The sequence below is a fragment of the Xiphophorus couchianus genome, chromosome 12 (assembly GCF_001444195.1).
Source record: "Xiphophorus couchianus chromosome 12, X_couchianus-1.0, whole genome shotgun sequence".
NCBI lineage: Eukaryota > Metazoa > Chordata > Actinopteri > Cyprinodontiformes > Poeciliidae > Xiphophorus > Xiphophorus couchianus.
Genome location: NC_040239.1, coordinates 3,473,251 through 3,488,511, shown reverse-complemented (window position 1 = coordinate 3,488,511; position 15,261 = coordinate 3,473,251). Strand labels below are relative to the sequence as shown.

Genomic DNA, 15,261 nt, shown 5'->3' with positions numbered 1-15,261 from the left:
GGTTCATGGCTGGAGCGTCTTCTTCTTCTTCTTCTTCTTGTTATGTTTTATGGCGATTGATACACCAGCTGTGAAGGTGCATTACTGCCACCTACTGAACTGGAGTATGGACAGGAGGTAAACATAAAAAACAACTAATGCTGTGAAATCAGCTTGATAATTAAACTACATTCTTTCTGGTAAATTTGTATTTAAAAAAACAAACTCAATTTGATCTTTTACTTTACTAACATCACTACTAAATGTTACTCACTGTACATTTTATCTATTTCTTTTTAGAAATGCCTTCTTTATGATTCATTACCAGAGCATTCCATAAAAACATGCAGTTTCATTTATCACAAAGACCTGTTACATGTTTTCCAATTACTTTAAGAGATTTGTTTAAACCTGTATTTCCTCCTGCTTTTCTTTGTATAGCCTACATTTTTCTAATGTTATGCTTGAATCTTAAAAGAAAATGAAAGTTATATAAAATGAAACGTGTTCGTCTCAGCATGGAGGGGGAGTAAAAAAAAAAAAGGAAAAGTGCATCACATGACCACCTCCTTTATTTCCTGCAGCAGCCTCCCCTATCGACTCCTCTCCTCGGCTGCTCCCCGCCTGCGACAGCTCAGCAGCGGTGTGGTCGCTTCGAACGAGCGCTAACGGAAAGGAGAAAAAAACCCGCTCCGCTCCGCACTGAAAGGCCTCCACCTCACTGCAGACCCAGCTATAGTCACTCCGACGCCGGGTACAGCACATAAACACCCCCAGAGAGGCTTTTGTCGACTTTAATTTGACTTTTTTTAAATCAGAAAAAGCCAATCCCTATAATGGCGACAGCTTGCCCTGCTGGCTCCAGCCCCGGACCGGGAACGGAGCTCATCCGCGGACAGGCCTTCGACGTCGGGCCTCGGTACAGCAACCTCTCCTACATCGGGGAGGGCGCCTACGGGATGGTGTGGTGAGTGCTTTTCTTTTATCCTAATATTTATTTCTTTACTCGAAAATTTTCCGTTTTATCGTCGAAGCAGTTGTATTATTTACTATTTTAAGTCTTTTAAACACAACTTCGCTTGTCATGTTTTAGCTAGCGAGCGGTGTCGGGCAGACGGCAGTTGGGGCGAAAACGGATTAAATCACGGTGTGTGACCACCGGAGACGGATTCAAACGCACAACCTGGAGGTTTTCCCAGCTACACTGTTGCAAAATCCACCCAAAAAATACTAAATATGTGCTTTTATTGATCCCTAAGCTTAAGAAATACACATAAAGCTAATATCCGCAGCGTTTATGTGGACTTGTCACGCTGTGCAGGTTCCACGTCTTTACATTTGCAGCAGTGTAGAAACTGTTTACCTCATAATACATGCTTATCTGTTTTAATTTGTAGATTTTTAATCACTTTCACGCAAATTGAGCGTGTTCCCACTCATGCTACCTGTGCACTGTTTGGATGTGGTTGCATAATGTGCCTGAAAATGTGCTGTGGGAGGATCTCAAGGGGATTTTTTTGTACCTGCAAAATTTCCAAAAAGGGTTAAAATACTTCAAAACAGATCATTTCAAATAAAAGCGAGTTTAGAAAGTTATAGGATGTTGAGATGAAACATTATTGGGTATTTAATGGTCTGTAATTTACAGAAAAATGCATTAAAAATAGTGATGCACCAATCTGTTTGCCAATTTTCTATTGACTGGTTCTGATCTTGGATCAGATTTTTTCCTAAATGGTTTAACACATTTGTGCTTAGATGCATCAATCCACAGCATTTACCAGACTTTCTTTCCTATAATGAAAATCAGATTACAGTTAAAGACAGATTCTTTGGATAAATGGTAATAATATTGCAATCCCTTTTTTTCTGTTTTGATTAAACAAAACCTCCTATTTATATAAGTATTTTCAGAAAACAATATGAATTGGTTATAACCCCAATCAGCCTCAACCTCAAAGAAAACCAGAAGTTGCTATCCACCAGGAACAACTTTAACATTACCTCTCTGCTGGAAAATGAACTATTAGGAGTATCTGAAAGGGTTGTCCTTACATCAGCAATGTCTTTGAAGAGCTATAATATGTGAAAACAAAATTTTATTTGAAAGAGATGAGAAAACAAGCAAAACATACAGTACTGGTCTATATCATAACGAGGGAATGACAAGTCCAAAGAAAATGGAAAAGAAAACTTAAACTAAAAAAACAACACATGTAAATGTCATGTTTTATAAAAAACATGACATTTTTATTCGATTTTTATTCGATGCAGAGAGAGATTTGCTCTGGGGCAGGGCCGGACCAAAGTAGCATGGGGCCTTGAGCAGAATTTAATTTGGGGTCCACCACTAACTGTGTTCCCAGTACAGATTTAGTTTGTAGATTTTTCTTTGCACTTTCACAAAGTAAACTTGCCAATTTTATTAAATCTTAAAGATTTTAAACAATTTAAAGTATTTTTTTAATCTATGCTGAAACCATCAAATTAAATTTAACAATATTGTCGTTCTCAATAAACAGATATGAACATTTTAGATCTGTGTTAAAAGTCTGGCATTTATGGGAGGCCTCTTATGGTTTGGGGCCCTAAATTACGTCCAAACTAATTATTCCATCTGAAAAATTATTAAATAAACCTTAAAAAAAAAACAAAAAAACAAATTAGATTAATAGAAATTCTAGAGTTGTCCCACAGTTGACATTAAAACCAGATTGTGACCCAAAATACAAAAGAAATATTAAATTTTTTTCCAGCAAATGATGCTTTAATGTTCTGCATCATTTATTGGTTGAAATAAATGACATGTAGTATTTAAAAAACAATCAATAATATTTTTGCTTTGAATCCAAACTATGTCCAGGTAAAACCTACAGCTACAACCTGAAATGGAGATATAAATCCATTCCCATGCTTTGTGTTATCTGCCTCTTTTGTTTGCGCATCATATCAGTCGATTTTTGGTTTACAGATGACTGAGAGCGAAAACAGATTATTTACATGGGTGAAAACGATCTAATCTGTGGTAAAGATCTTAACTGGTGTGAGGAGTTTAAAGCAGTTTTGGAGCATTAAACCCCCCAGCCGCTGAGCTGTATCTAACAATCTATAGTTTACATTATATTGGTCTTAATTTACATTAAAATATTTTATTAAAAAATAGGGATGCATTGACTGACTGGCTTTAATTTTGGTCGACATCTTCATACCAATTTTATCTACCTCCACTAAAGTAGTTTAAGCAAGAGGCTCCAAACAGGTTTGTAATCTAATCTGTAGTGCAAGTTCTGATAATTAAATTAATGAATACATTTTTTAGATGAGTTAATTTGATAATTTGGACATTGCTGCTCTAAGATTTTCATTCACATTTGAGAGCACTACCTAATGTGCAGTTAAAACCAGTCTGTATTGTTTCTGGAGTATTGTAAAATAATATTTGAACATTAAAATTACTTGTATAACACCTGACTTGCTTAAAAAATAATCAGAATCGGCATGTAAAGACTGGTATTGGCCAGAAAACTGAAATCGGTGCACCCCTAAAAAAAGGGGAAAAAAATCGACCCAAACAATAAAAGATCAAAATTTGCTTTCGGATGCATTAACACATTTGGGCTGTTTTACATTTTCAGATTTGTTTTTTTTTAGACTGCGGCGCTGCATTCAACCTTAAACTGAACACACTGTATTGGATTACATCATAGATCCTTGTGTCAAACAGCAGCAGTCATTCTTTTGTCTTCCTTTGCAATACCAGCTCTGCTTTCTTTGAACTGCAGCTCCCCGCCCTGATATCTGCAAGGCAAGTTGATTAGGATTTTTTTGTAGTTTTTGGTCCAAGTAGTGATAAAAAACACATAAACTGGTAAGAACTTGCCATATAAATGCGACTGTTTGTATTGAAGGGTAATCAGCATATGAATTAGCAAAACGCCTGACTGTTTTCTTGGTAAGTCAACCAAGGAGTTGTGCGTGAGGATGAGTGCATGTTCATGCAAAGGAAGTTTAAATTAAATAACCAAGCAAAAGGAAGAATCATCTAGTTTATTTTTAATACTATAAGATCATTAAAGAACAAGCATATCTGTTTATTCTTCATCATATTTCATTGGATTTTGGCTGTAATGGTGAGGAAACAGGCCTAATGGGTAGCTCCTTTTCAACCAGCAGAGTTATCCCACCTCCAGTATGGACTGGTTACTGGTATCCCAAGGTTCTAATAAAATACGACTCAAACTTTTATTTTAGAGTTTTACAGCAAGATTTCTAGGTGGATTTTTGTCCATGTTTGTTTACTTTGAACTCATGTTTGACGTAGGCCTGTCACAATAACACATTTTTCTAGACCATAAATTGTCCCAGAAGTTATTGTGATTAACGATAATATTGTTGTTTTGAGACCATTTTCAAGTATTGTTATGGTAATGGAATAATATTAATGCAAGAAAACATTCTCAAATGCCATACTTTAAATTCTAGTGAACATTAAATACTGGAACTGGAAGATATTAATATTGCTATTATGGCCAATAACTGACATGTGCTGATATTATATTTCAATACAGTTTCGACACTTTTGTGAAAAAAAGACCAGAAACTGATTGCAAGACACAAACAAATATCGGTTGTTTATATGGGCTCAGTTTATTTGGCTGTAAAGAAATGACTAATATCAGTTAGTGCTGATAAATCGCGCATCCCTAAAGTAAATGTATGTCTATCACTTTTTCACAAAAATGCTCAACGAGCGATGACAATTGGATGCTAGTTAGCGACGGAAACTAAACTGGAGCTCAAAGTGAGCATCATTTTTGTTTGTGGAAAAGTTTTTTTTAAACTTTTTCCATTTGTTTTAACCTTTAGCTTCAAAATGATCCACAAGTATAGTCTGCCTGGCGTTACCTAAACTTCCTCTGTTCACACATAAACATCAGCCACATGGCTTGTGGTTTTCTGAGCAGCTGGGGAATTTCTTTCTGCATCTCCTTCTTTTGTTGACCAAACTCTGACGTTTTTAGCTTTTGAAAACTCATTTAATGAAGTTTCTGTTTGTGTCAACTTTTCATCATCACTGCAGCACAAGACAGAGATTTTCCAAACCCTACAGCAGATGGTTTAAGATGTTCTGCTTATTTTACGTATTGTTACATTTCCCTCCATGTTGTTATGAACAAGTAAAGTGGGATTGTTCTTTCTGTGGAGCTCACATGAGTGGAAACAGTTTTTTGGGGTTGAATTTAAATATTTCTGGTTTGAAATAGCCTTTTTAGGTTAGGCGTGTTGTGGCCACTCTAGTGCATGTCTGGAATGTTTTAATCCATTCGTGGATCTCGTCTGGGCACGTGTGAAGAATTCCTTGCAACCCAAATGTGTATAAATACACTTTTTAAAAAAGTTTCTATTGTCCATACGCTGTACTTTCTGAAAACGTGACTATGAAGTTGAAGTTGCATTGAAATTTCTGCTCATGCAATCGATAATCTGGTAAAAATGTTTGAGACGACAAACTTTCTGTTGTTTTGTAGGTTTGGTAAATGCAGACCATTTTAGAAACATTTCCCATGCTTGTTATGAAAAAGTGTTGTTTCTGTGTCGTTGGAGCGTTTTGGCGTGCTCTGAGGTCTCGGCCTCCTTGCACTTTTCTTGCTCTGTTCTTGTAGAAACCTGTGGTTTTAAAGCACTTGGGACATTTTAGCTTTAGCTTTGATGTGCAGCGCTCTGCAAAAGTGGTGCAGCAGGTATTTCACAGACGTCCCCTGGTTAGACTCGGAAATACCTTTTAAATAGCATGAGAACTTTCTTCTGTCAGGTTTCACCGGTTGCATTTCCATTAAGCCCCTTTAGTCTAGTTTGGAAAGGTGGAAACTTTGTCATCAAAGGCTGGATGTGGTTGGGTGCAGTGGGGTGAAAAAAAAACACAAGTAAGCAATGATATGCAGAAATTGTAAAGCAACAGACATGTGACTTTTATATAATGCAGTTTAATTCTTTCTTGTATCCATGTTTTGATTGCAGCAGTGCTTTCTGATGGGATCCACAAGTTCTTCCTAATGAACTTGCCTTGGCTTGCATGCTGCCTTGGAGCGCCTCTTTTATTTTACACCAGATTATGCAGCACTGCTTGTAAATTATCTCAACTTTGTAAAGAACACACTACAAAAAACACTAAATCTCGCCAAGTATTTTTAGTCTAGTTTTTAGTGCAAGTATCTTTGTACACTTGAAATGAGACAAAACTCTCACTAGTAAATTTTCAGCAAGAAATAGGAGTTTGTTTTAAGTCCATTTCTTATTTTTGATGAAAAAGTACTAATTCCAACAGCAGATTATTTCATTTGTAACAAGAGATTTTTCCTATGTCATAAGTAAAATAATCTGCCAATGCAACAAATACTTTCATAATTTTGAGAAAAATATTGAACTAGTCAAATTAAAACTGAAAAGAAAAAATGGTAAAATGTTTACAAAATATCAAATTCAAGCAGGAGAAACACTTTTTTCTGCACAAAATGCACCATCCAAAGTTGATACTTTTTCAAATGTCCTATTAAAAAATTAAAGAGAAGCAGCACACATTCTGTACAGGCGTTGTACAATTAAAACAACGTTGCTATCCTTTGTATTGGCACAATTGTGTCAATTTTAAAAATATTTTATAGATAAATAATTTAGTTGCAGCCTTAGTTAAGACAGAGTTCATGCTACATGCTCTAAGTTGACATGTTTATATAGTAAAAGTGGATGTTTTTATTTTCTCCTCAGTAGTTAAACCATATTTTCCATTTATTTTCAGATCACATCCAGCTGAGATTGTTGCTTGTTGGTCAACATTAGCTTTGTTGCTAGTTCTTTAAATGCATTCAATGCTTCAACTACCAGAAGTTGATGCCATTCTGCTGAACCATGTCTGTCTCACATTATAGGGGTGCCTGGAGATCAACCAGTGGTTTGGCTGTTTTAGCAAAACATGCACAGATCAGATTAAAAACATAATCTGAGAGGTTTATAGAATATAAATGTACCAGTAGGGTGGGTGTTTATGCAACATTTTCTTATGAGTGATATGTTTTATCCTTCAGATCCTCCCAGTGGATGAAAAGCGCCTTTCATTTTGCTTGGCCTTTCAACAATGCTTTTTCTTGCCCCCATGAACCTTTGAGTGTTTTTCCTGGAAAATCTCTCAAGGTTTCAGTCCCGTATTGGAGGTGCTGCTTTCCCCCCCACCCCCCTCTCTCTTTGTTGATAACCAATAATTAGAGTAGAAATGGGTACCATGGTAACTAGGAAAATGGGACCAAAACTTTTGTTCTCACCTTGTCTGTTTATCATGCTGGGTTTCTCTGAGTGCCGTGTATTAGACAGAAATGGATTTGGTTAGCAGAGCGGACAAAAATACTCTGCAGAACTTTTGTCTTCTTATAGGTTCGGTTCTGAAGATTGTTGGTCCCTTTTTTGTTTTTTGCTCGATTAGTTGTGTTGATGAAAATGACATGATTTGGTCAGGTTATGCATTTTGGGCCACAACTAATGATTATTTTGTTGATTTATCTGATAAAAAATGTTGGCACATTCTGCAGATTTTTCATTAACTATTTTCACCTTTTTATATATTAGAAATGCATTAAAAGATTCAAATAAACAATTTTTTTAAAAAAAAGAACAGAACCATTTTATTACCTAAAATGCAACAACAAAAGATTCCTTCAGCGTTGGAGATTTATTTTACAGATTTTAATCATGTGTAGTTAAAACTGAGACTTGAGGAGTTCTGGGTAAAACATATTTACAAATGTTTTTATATTGAATGATAAATGTATTACTTTATTTCAATAATCGATTAATCACAGTTAATCCGATTAAATGTTTCAGCCCTAGTTTTAAATAAAGGAATATGAAGAAATGAATCTCACTCTGAGTCTTTTGCGTGGGAGTCGGGATGTTTTGACTAACTCTTCCTTGCTGAATTTTTGTAACTTGGCCTCATTGAATGATTTTTATCGTAACTTAATTTTGGTTGCACCTCTTTATGGGTGTGCTTCAGATAATTTTCCTGCTGTATAATGTATGGGTTCATTATACAAATTTTTAAAAAGCCCAGTTAATTTACTTAAAATCTGGTTCATTTGGGAAGGTGTGAATGCGTAATCGAACTCTGATTTGGCCCGAAAGCAAACTCTGGTCCACTTACAAACCTCGGTCTCTGTTCAGTTGGTAGTGAACTTTGTTACGGTTCGAAAGCGAATGCCAAGTGGGCCAGATACTGCTACAGGGCATTCTGGGTAAATACAATCAAAACAAATGTGAATCTAATACTAGCCAAGAAATGTCTCGTGGTCTTTTACCAAATGCAAAATAGAAATCCTACAACCGCTAAAATCTGACACCTCTCCATTTTTGTTTACATTTTGTGAAGAAGGAAGTTGCACTCAGTATCGTTTCCTCCTTGGAGGCAAGGAGGGGAATAGGTTTTTTAATGAGTTTTGATCGTTTGACACAGTGAAAATGTAACCAATGTTCCAGTTTTGGTCCTCAGTCAACTAACTTCCAGACTATCAGGTGTGAAAATAGCCTCACTGGCTTTTAGCTGAAGGTTTCATGGATTTTGTCTGAAACACTGTTGCTGTAGCAGGATGCACACCTTCCTAGAAGTTACATTTTTGTCTTGTACATCCAGTAAATGTTTTTCCAAAAGGATTTGGGATCATCAGAATGCAAGATGGACCGTTCTCTTTCTTACTGATAGCATTTGAAACAGTCACCGTATTTCCATCAACCTTTTATTTTTTACAAGCAGTTTGAATTATCGCATTAGCAAAGGTTGATGGAAACAGTAAAATTCAAAATAGTTATTAGTTTCACTAAAGCTGTGAAGCCAAGTTATGCCAAATCTGTCCTTTTTAGTATTAAGGACAGTGTGTCCATTTGGTCCAGATGACGGAGGAAAACCGAGTATTAAAAAGAAATTTCTAGATTAGATGGATAAGTGAGAGAAAAATCAGCTTTATGAAAGGAATCAGGCCCTTTTCTGCTGGAGAACAGCATTTTGTCTGCACACATCCCTAAACCCATACGCTGAGATGCTGTTTGCGTTGTCATGACAACCTGCGTGCAGTTCTGCAGCTTTTATTTTCTCTGGTACGTGGAAACAATAAATGTAATATTGAGTGATGGGTGCTAACGTGATGCTGGAAGGCTTGTTGGTGTTCCTGAAAAGACTGCAGCTTTCTTCTTCTTCTTTAGCAAACAAAGGGCCCAGATAACGAGTAGCCAATCCAGCTGCTGAAAAATATTAAATACAATATTTCTGTTTAGACAACAAGATTTTATATTAAAAAAACCTCACTGTTTTGTCACTGAAATAAGGTTCACAGGCAAAGAGAGCTTGAATGCATGGGGCTTTAATATTTGTTGCATTCTGGGCCGATGTTCATATTCAAGGTTTCCCCCAGAAATCTGGCTAACCCCGGTGATAGGCCGCTTGGGCAGTTCACTATTTGCCCCATTGTGTTTTTGTATTTTTTTTATAAATGGACAGGAAATTTTTGAAATAATAAATCAACAACAATGAAAATACAGACGTGGATTAAATAAAACTTCTTTCTGCAGGTTGTGTATGGATAATCAAATGCTATTATCTTTTTAAGTGTCTATTAAGAATTACTGATTTATTATAGATAAAACTAGCTTAACTCTTTGCTACCACTCTTACTAATGTATAAAAACATATAATTTAAGGTAAAGAAATGTCTCTTGGGGTGGTGGGGGGGCAAGTAAAGCCTGGCAGCCCGTCAGGTTTATAATACCCTGGAGGAAACCCTGATATTCCATATAGTGATATTGTAATGAATAATTTTGTGATATATTGTGCAGCTGTACTTAATTAGCTAACAAGCAGCTGCTTCTGTCAGTAGGTACAATTCAACACAATAACGCAACAATTAGTCAGCCGGTGTTTTTAAAAGAGTTGTCTGATACGGCTTCAACATCAGATTGGGATGATTTTTAGGATTCTTTTTTTTTGTTGTTTTTCTAACATATTTATCAGTTCGATAAACAAAGCTATGCCGATAACAGCCAATGTTTATTTCTGTCTCCTTGCTTTTTGTGTTCCAGGAAAGGAAAGGTTTGGGCACGTAGTATTTTTATTTATTTTTTGGTCATGTGATGATGATAGTGATGCAACTCTGGATTTAGTGTGTTTAACTGAAACTGAAGTGTAGATAGTGTAGGAAAATAGATGTAATGTTGGTTATTTTAACATCGGACATCGATATCCGCTCAAAATTTCAAATTGGTGCATTTCTTATTTTTTGTATGATCAGCTCTGCAGATAAAACAGATTTGTTTTGCATTAGCTGAAGAAATGTTGCTTTTGTTGATCTCTTACCTTGTCATCAAAAATGTTGAACTTTGGTGCAGTTTTTGAAGTTAAATAAAGTTTTATGATTGTTATGGGAACCGTTTTGGTTTGTAAATGGTGATTTTGTATTTCTATTGACTTAAAATTACTGTTTAAGAACCAGCAGTCATTTAGTCATTTGTAAGAAAAATCTTATTGTTCAATCTTAGAACTATAAAGAATATATTTGCTCTCTTTTGTAAATACAGTATAACTATATACATCTGATTTTACTGTCAGGATCTCACAGCAGGCCTATTTTAGTTTAATAACCTCTTGCTAACAGCTGAGGATGCTCATGTTGAGGCTTTTCAGTGGCTGACGTTTCAGATTGGCAATGCTCGGAGCCTCTTAACAAAAGCCGCAGTTCACACACACAATCGCAGGACGCCACATTACCGTCTGTGATGATATTCAGGATCCGCCGTAGCATGCTCTGCCTTTTCAACCCGCCCACGGGAACAGTTAGATCACTGGGGAGTGCTGCTCAAGTGGCCTGTGCTTATGGAAAGTTATACATCTAAAGCCGTTCTCTGGTTGTTTCTTTTGTTCGTGCAAGATTGGGGTTTTTTTGGTGAATACTTATGAACAGCTTCTGACTTGTTACTGAACTAAAACCGCTGCTTCCTTTTACACACATGTCACAACCTATCCTTCCTAATATTTTTTTTTAAATTTGCATTTGTTTCTCAAGTAGTGCCACATTTTAGGCTTCATTCTTGGATAACTTTGATCACTTTTTAACAAAAACAAGAACATTGTGTTTGGGGGAAAAAGTCCTGTAACTTTGATACAAGAATCTGCCATCAAACAGCTGGACAATAAATTTTTAATGTGCATCAAAACCAATAGATCATCCATCTGATGCAATATTCACTGAACTCCAGCCCAGAACCGCTCAGCATTCTGGGAGATGTAGGCAGAGAAAGGACAGTAATTGCTCAACAAGGTTGGTGGAATCGGCTAACTCACTCTGTGGTTACCTAGCAACAATCTGAGTAACTTGCGCAGCAGCAGTTTCAGGTTTGGCCACTATTCCTTGTAACTGCTTAAAAATAAAAATCATGGAGTACAAACTGTGGATCCAACAGGAAAGGTCGCACCACAAGCTTGGCAGTATTTCAGATATTTTAAACGAATCAATAATTATTGATGTTGACTGATATGAAACATTTGTGTCATTTTTTTTTTTCAGCCATATCGTCCTGTCCTTCAGACTGGTCAGCAGTTTTTGTAGACTTGGGAGTGTTGGGTAGCACTAAAGACCAAACAACAAAAAGTTGTTTGTTTGTTGTATGATGGAAGAGATTTAGAGGTTTATAAAAATGGCTTTGTTGAAAACTTTCCCCCCTTCAGCCTCTGCAGGTTAAAAGCAGAAGTAGACACTTAATTTAATTTATTTTATTGATTTATTTGAATATACACTTTGCAAATCAATTGTTCAGCAAGTGAACTGGTTTTAAATGTTTAACCTCAGCTCTAAATGTTTATTTCTTCTTCCTCCAGAGATTCTGGGGAGCAAAACATGCATCCTAACAAAAACATTAGATTCCTTCATTTTGATCACATTTTGGTTAATTTGCAGTGGAGTTTGACTTTTATTAATTAGACAATCATATTAAAATCATAAACATTTTGGTTCTGATTAAAAACATAAATGAAGAAAAATTTTGATTTTTCAAGCCAATTTCATTGGGACTTGAACATGTTTGGAGGTGACAAGATGATCTAACACCTTGGACCCTATTGTATTTTCTTAACCCTTTCTACCTTTATTTTTGTAAAAGACAAATATTATGCATTGGGGTAGGCATTTGTGTTCATCAACTATTGTGAAAAATGTAATAATTTTCATCTGTAGTCTCAATTAAAATTCAGTTGACCATATTATCAGACATATCATTGATAAATATTGAAAACATGATGAAATGCAGTTACTGGGTGCAGTTTATTGATCTAAATTGCACTTATGTTATGTCCTGAAGAAGCATATTTCAAACAGGAGGGATTTTTAAGAGCAGTATTTGTTAATGCTGTGTTATGCAATCACAGTTGCCAAAAAACACAGTAATAGTTTTTTATCACCTCAGTACCACAAAATATTGTGGTTAAATTCTAAGTCCAGCTATTTTTCACCACTATTGTGCAAAAATAAACTTGTAAAATTTGATTGTCTATTATAGAAAATATTATTTTCCATATTTGATAGACTGGCTACAATACAGCTGATATGCTGACTGTATTTTAAGGCTGATGTTGTTTCAGATGACGGGCAGTTTGGCTCATCCTAAAGCAGAAAATGGTTAAATTTTAAAGTAACCTCAATCATAAATATGTAAACATTTCCGCAGTTTACAAAGTAAAGCTGCCATCAGTTTGTTTACATTTGTTTTAATACGTTCAATGGGGGGGAGAAATAATGCTGCTTATATTATCTCCATGTTTTTATTTAAGTTTAGGTATAAAAAATTATTTTTTGGTTTAGCGAGTCCAAATCCAAATTTTTTTCATTTTTTTGTTTTTGTTCTCCCTCTGATCTAGACTTGCCTATTTTTTATTTATTTATCTTTTTATTTATTTTTTTGCCACGGCGGATGCTCTGGTTCATTCTGCCATTTGATCTGTCCTCTCAAAATGCCACCGTGGCGCCCATCTCCATGGCAACCCTTCTGCCTCTGACATCAGTACCAGCACTCCACAGCCAACGAAGGAGGGCGAGAGAACAAGAGCCTTGACACCGAAATCCTGTTGTGTGATTCAGGAGGGGATGTAATTTGGGCGCTCGCAGCTGCCAGGACGAGTCGCCAGTTAAACGCACCGACCAATCAGGCGGCCGGCTGCTCTGGTGCGCCGCAACACGTCGCTGCGCTCAGACAGATGGATTTTATAACATTGGAGTTTTTAACGGTTCTAGAGCTCAGCCAAAAAAAATGCGAACTGCTCGGCTTTCGCGTCGTCAAGGGGAACAAACGGAGGCTGTTTAGTGATGCAAAGTAAAAATTTGCACAATTGGTCCGTCGGCTTTGATCTTATCACTTGTGGCCTTGTTTTCTTTGGCAGAGTGTGGCAAATCTGCGTGTGTGTTCCTCCTGACGACTTCCTCATTTGAGTCAACTTTAAGCACAGACAAGAGTCGTGCAAATGTTCTTGAAAATCTTCCTACTTCTGCTGCTCAGTAGTTTTATATAAAGGCTTAAAGTAAAATTTAAAAAAACACCTTTGCACATTCATACACCTTGGACTCCTTTCATCCTTTCACATGAGCAAGCAGTCTTAATTGTTACAGCATTCAGCTTCTATGCACCACAGATCTGAAACAAACTTCTATGAAACTGCAAATCAGCTAAAACACAGTTCCTTTAAATCTGGACTAAACGTCCACCTATTTAGAGTTTCTTTTGAACCATAATAAATGGAATATTGACTAATATAGTTGGTGTGTGTTAATGATGGCACTCGACTAAACGAAACGTAATGTTTGTTACTGGCTTCTCAGTTAACTGTATGATGTTTTTATGACATTTTGTTTTTATGATGTAAAGCACTTTGAACTGCCTTGTTGCTGAAATGTGCTATAGATATAAACTTGATTAATTGAGTGACATCATTTTGTTCAGAAAGCGGACAAACATTGATTTATTAGTGGTTATATTTGTCAACCATTTTACCAGAATAACTCTAGTAAAATGACATAATTCCTTGAAACAGTTATGTCAATCATTGCCTTCACCATACAGTTGAGGCGATAATTTGTAAAAACATTTTTCATTGCTTTTGGATTTGACTAACTGTTCTTACAAACAAATCTTTTCTGGCTGACTCTGCTGAGCTTGTTTTTTTGTTGTTGTTGTTGAGCAAATTTAATTAATTTAATTTTATTATAGTGATGGTTTTACCAATTGGTATCTCCACTTTCAGCCTGCACACTATCAAGCTAGTTTTTTATTCTGAGATTGATTAACTTTGTGTTTTGATCTGCCATCCTACAGATTCCTGTGTAGAATGAGTGAAACCGAAACCAGTTGAGATTGTTAAAATAATTCCAGGTTAATGAGTTCACAGAAAAACTGAAACAAGTTAATGTAGGTGTGATTAAAACCATCAAACGTTTACCTTTTATCGAGAAACGCTACATCAATCCCTCCCACTTTTTTTCTTGTTTTTAATAGATGGCCAACAGAAAACGTGGATTGATGTTTTCTAAATCCAGATAGCAAAGCCTGTCCTGACAATTTAGTTTAAATTTTTATTTCATCTAGTAACTTTTCACACTCATCTGAGAGTAGCAGAAAACTTTATATATTCTGGACTGTTAAGCAAAGTAGATTAAAAGCAGCACCACAAATAATCATTGCATTTCTAAAATAAACAGTGTTATCCCTTTATACACATAAATACTGAGGACTTCCACAGACAAATATCGGCATATCACCTCTTCTTCTGCTTTTTCTGAAATTGCTAATGTGGTTAATATTTATTAAGATCGTTTGGGTCTGTAAATACACACTCTGTCTGACCCTAATGTAAAAGTGGACTTTGACCTGAAACAGAACAAACCGCACCACAACGCAGCGATAACCGAGTCTGTGCACGGCGCGAGAAGGGAAAGTCTCTGCATCAGTCACTTCCTCAAAAGTTTCCTCGCAGCTGGGTCTTTTCTCGCCACAATGATTTGGTGATTTCTTTTTTGTATCGGGGAAATTAAAAACATACAGAGTGAGTTGTTTTAAAATGTAAGCTTTACGGTGTTAAAGTTTATGTTTTACTAAGGTTTAAAAAGAATACAACAATCTTCTGCTGCATGCAAATGTACCAGGAGGAAAAACCTCAAATAGGACCATCAGATTTTATCTTACATTCATTATGCTGTGTGTTTGTAA

The 15,261-nt window shown here is 36.0% G+C and overlaps 1 protein-coding gene across 1 annotated transcript in view; it reads left to right on the top strand.

The window, feature by feature from the left end:
* The first annotated feature begins 570 nt into the window (after nucleotides 1-570).
* mapk1 (mitogen-activated protein kinase 1) overlaps nucleotides 571-15,261 on the top strand; it is a 34,955-nt gene continuing 20,264 nt past the window's right edge. Inside the window, exon 1 of the mRNA XM_028032974.1 lies at nucleotides 571-946. Coding sequence (XP_027888775.1) covers nucleotides 816-946 — 131 coding nt within the window. The 5' untranslated portion in view covers nucleotides 571-815. The remainder of the gene's footprint in view (nucleotides 947-15,261) is intronic.